The 2,500-nt window shown below is 45.8% G+C and overlaps 1 protein-coding gene across 1 annotated transcript in view; it reads left to right on the plus strand.

The window, feature by feature from the left end:
* The window catches only part of slc4a7 (solute carrier family 4 member 7), a 30,500-nt gene that overhangs the window by 9,408 nt on the left and 18,592 nt on the right, over positions 1-2,500 (plus strand). The window contains exons 3-6 of the mRNA XM_046877731.1: positions 1,211-1,354; positions 1,492-1,630; positions 1,768-1,928; positions 2,085-2,273. Of these exons, the coding sequence (XP_046733687.1) occupies positions 1,211-1,354; positions 1,492-1,630; positions 1,768-1,928; positions 2,085-2,273 (633 nt within the window). The remainder of the gene's footprint in view (positions 1-1,210; positions 1,355-1,491; positions 1,631-1,767; positions 1,929-2,084; positions 2,274-2,500) is intronic.

A 2,500-nucleotide genomic window follows, 5' to 3' on the forward strand; every position in this document is an offset into this window, starting at 1 on the left:
TGTACAGGATGGTTCGTGTTTGTTATTGAAGGTGGGGTCTGTAATAAAATCTTCACAGTAGGACGAACACAGTATGATCAGAACGCTCGAGTTTCCTCTAAGCTCTGCGTCACGGCTGGTCACATGACCACGTTATGGCTCATACATTTACATAAACACATTTGTGAATTTACATTTATGACATGTAGCAGATGCCCTTTATACACAGTAATTATTACACAACAGTCATGATATTGTGTGGGATATAAAGGAGCTTTTATCATCATCAGCAGCAGCAGCAGCAGCATTACTCCAGTTCGTGAGCTCACACTACTTTCATTTACACTCTGGCAGGTCTTCACTTCCTGTACATTGTCATAGCGTTTGATCCTCTCTTTGGTTCAGCTCAGGTGATTGTCTCAGTCATTACAGAACACTACACTACTTATTCTTTAAAAAAGTTCTTTGAAGTTGGTTATAGTTCATTGTTCATCTGCACTTTGAAGGTTCATCCAGTGAGTTTTAAAGCTTGTGTTTGAATGTGAGCAGAACATATCTCTTTAGAATTCACAATAAATCCAGTTCGACCTGCAGTTGAACATGTCTACTGCATGACATGATGTGCTTCAGATCATAAGCAGTTCCTTCCCTTCTCCAGCCTCTTCTCCCATCATTCTTCTACAGGTTGATCTTTTATCTCACTTGTCCATGGGATGTAGGCTTCCAGTGGTGTCTCTCTCATGGTGAAGTCCTCTCCTGATTGTTGACATTGACCCAGACACAGTACTTTTACCTCCTGGAAGATATTCTTCATCTGACCATCTCTCGTGGAAAAGTTTTTCTTCACCAGGGAAAGAATAAAAAAACAATAAAGAAAGGTTTGTTGAAGGATTGAGTATACAGAAAAGTCTGTGTGTAAAATTCCTGCCTGCACTATTGCTCAGTGAGAAACAGGACTTTTCTCAGGTGTGGAGAGAAACTGAGACTGCTATCAGGATGGAAATCAAATCACAGTCACACCTGGAAAGGATGGAGTTACTCTGGAGTCTGAAGAACCAAACTAATCCCACTCCAGTAGGGAATTAGCAGCCGAACACTGATTTTAAACACATGAGGGGGTTTACACACACCTCCACACACCCCAGTGCATGATCCCGCACCAGAACAGCAACAGCAAGTGCATTGTGAGTGCACTTTATATGCATATTTTTCGATTTTTGTACGTTTTTAGGTCACAGAGCCGTGTACGTCGGCGTTCACGTCCCTTTTGGGCGACAGAGCAGGAGACGACATCGACATCGAGGACACCGACATCACCGCAAACGGAGAGACAGAGGTTCTGAGCGTGAGGACGGACGAGAGTCTCCAACATATGGTAACACACACACACACACACACACACACACACACATATTCTAGTGTGTTTTAGACTGCACTCCTAATTCGGTTCTCTGTAGTGAACATGGTCCTCTGGTGTAAATGAAATAGTAAGAAGTTCCTCCTCTTCCTCAGACACGCCCTCTCAGCGAGTTCAGTTTATTCTGGGCACTGAAGATGATGATGAAGAGCACATTCCCCATGACCTGTTCACTGAGCTGGACGAGCTGCACTTCTTTGATGGAGAGATGTCCGAGTGGAAGGAGACGGCCAGGTACCACACACACACACACACACACACAAACACACACACACAAGTGACATAAATCTAAAAGACACAGAATATCACAACCTGTATAATACACAAAATTGTGTGTGTGTGTGTGTGTGTGTGTGTGTGTGTGTGTGCAGGTGGTTGAAGTTTGAGGAGGACGTGGAGGACGGAGGTGAGAGGTGGAGTAAACCGTACGTGGCGACTCTGTCACTCCACAGCCTGTTTGAGCTGCGCAGCTGCATCATGAACGGCACGGTGCTGCTCGACATGAGGGCCAACACCATCGACGAGATCGCAGGTGAACCTATATAGTGTTCAACTCCATGCTTGGAGTGTGTGTGTGTGTGTGTGTGTGTGTGTGTTTGTGTTTGTGTGTGTGTGTGTCTGTGTGTCTGTGCTCCACTCGGGGTTCCTCGAGGTTCCTCATGTTTTCTTTGCTGCACGTTTCCTTCAGATATGATCATTGACAGCATGGTGGCGTCGCAGCAGCTGGACGAGTCTCTGAAGGAGAATGTTCGGGAGGCCATGCTGAAGCGGCATCATCACCAGAACGAGAAGAAGCTTAGTAACCGCATCCCACTTGTGCGCTCTTTCGCCGATATAGGCAAGAAACACTCGGATCCGCACTTACTCGAACGGAATGGTGAGACACACACTCACACTCACACACACCCCGATTTTATAACACACTCCACACAGAGCCTCGCTTCAAAACCATCTCTTCTTCTGTCCACCACCACTACAAACACAATGGCAAAATGGGGTGTTTGTGTGTGTGTGTTTGTGTGTGTGTGTTGTGTGTGTGTGTGTGTGTTTGTGTTTGTGTGTGTGTGTGTGTGTGTGTCTGTGCTCACTCGGGGTTCCTCGAGG

This window comes from Silurus meridionalis, chromosome 21 (assembly GCF_014805685.1).
Source record: "Silurus meridionalis isolate SWU-2019-XX chromosome 21, ASM1480568v1, whole genome shotgun sequence".
NCBI lineage: Eukaryota > Metazoa > Chordata > Actinopteri > Siluriformes > Siluridae > Silurus > Silurus meridionalis.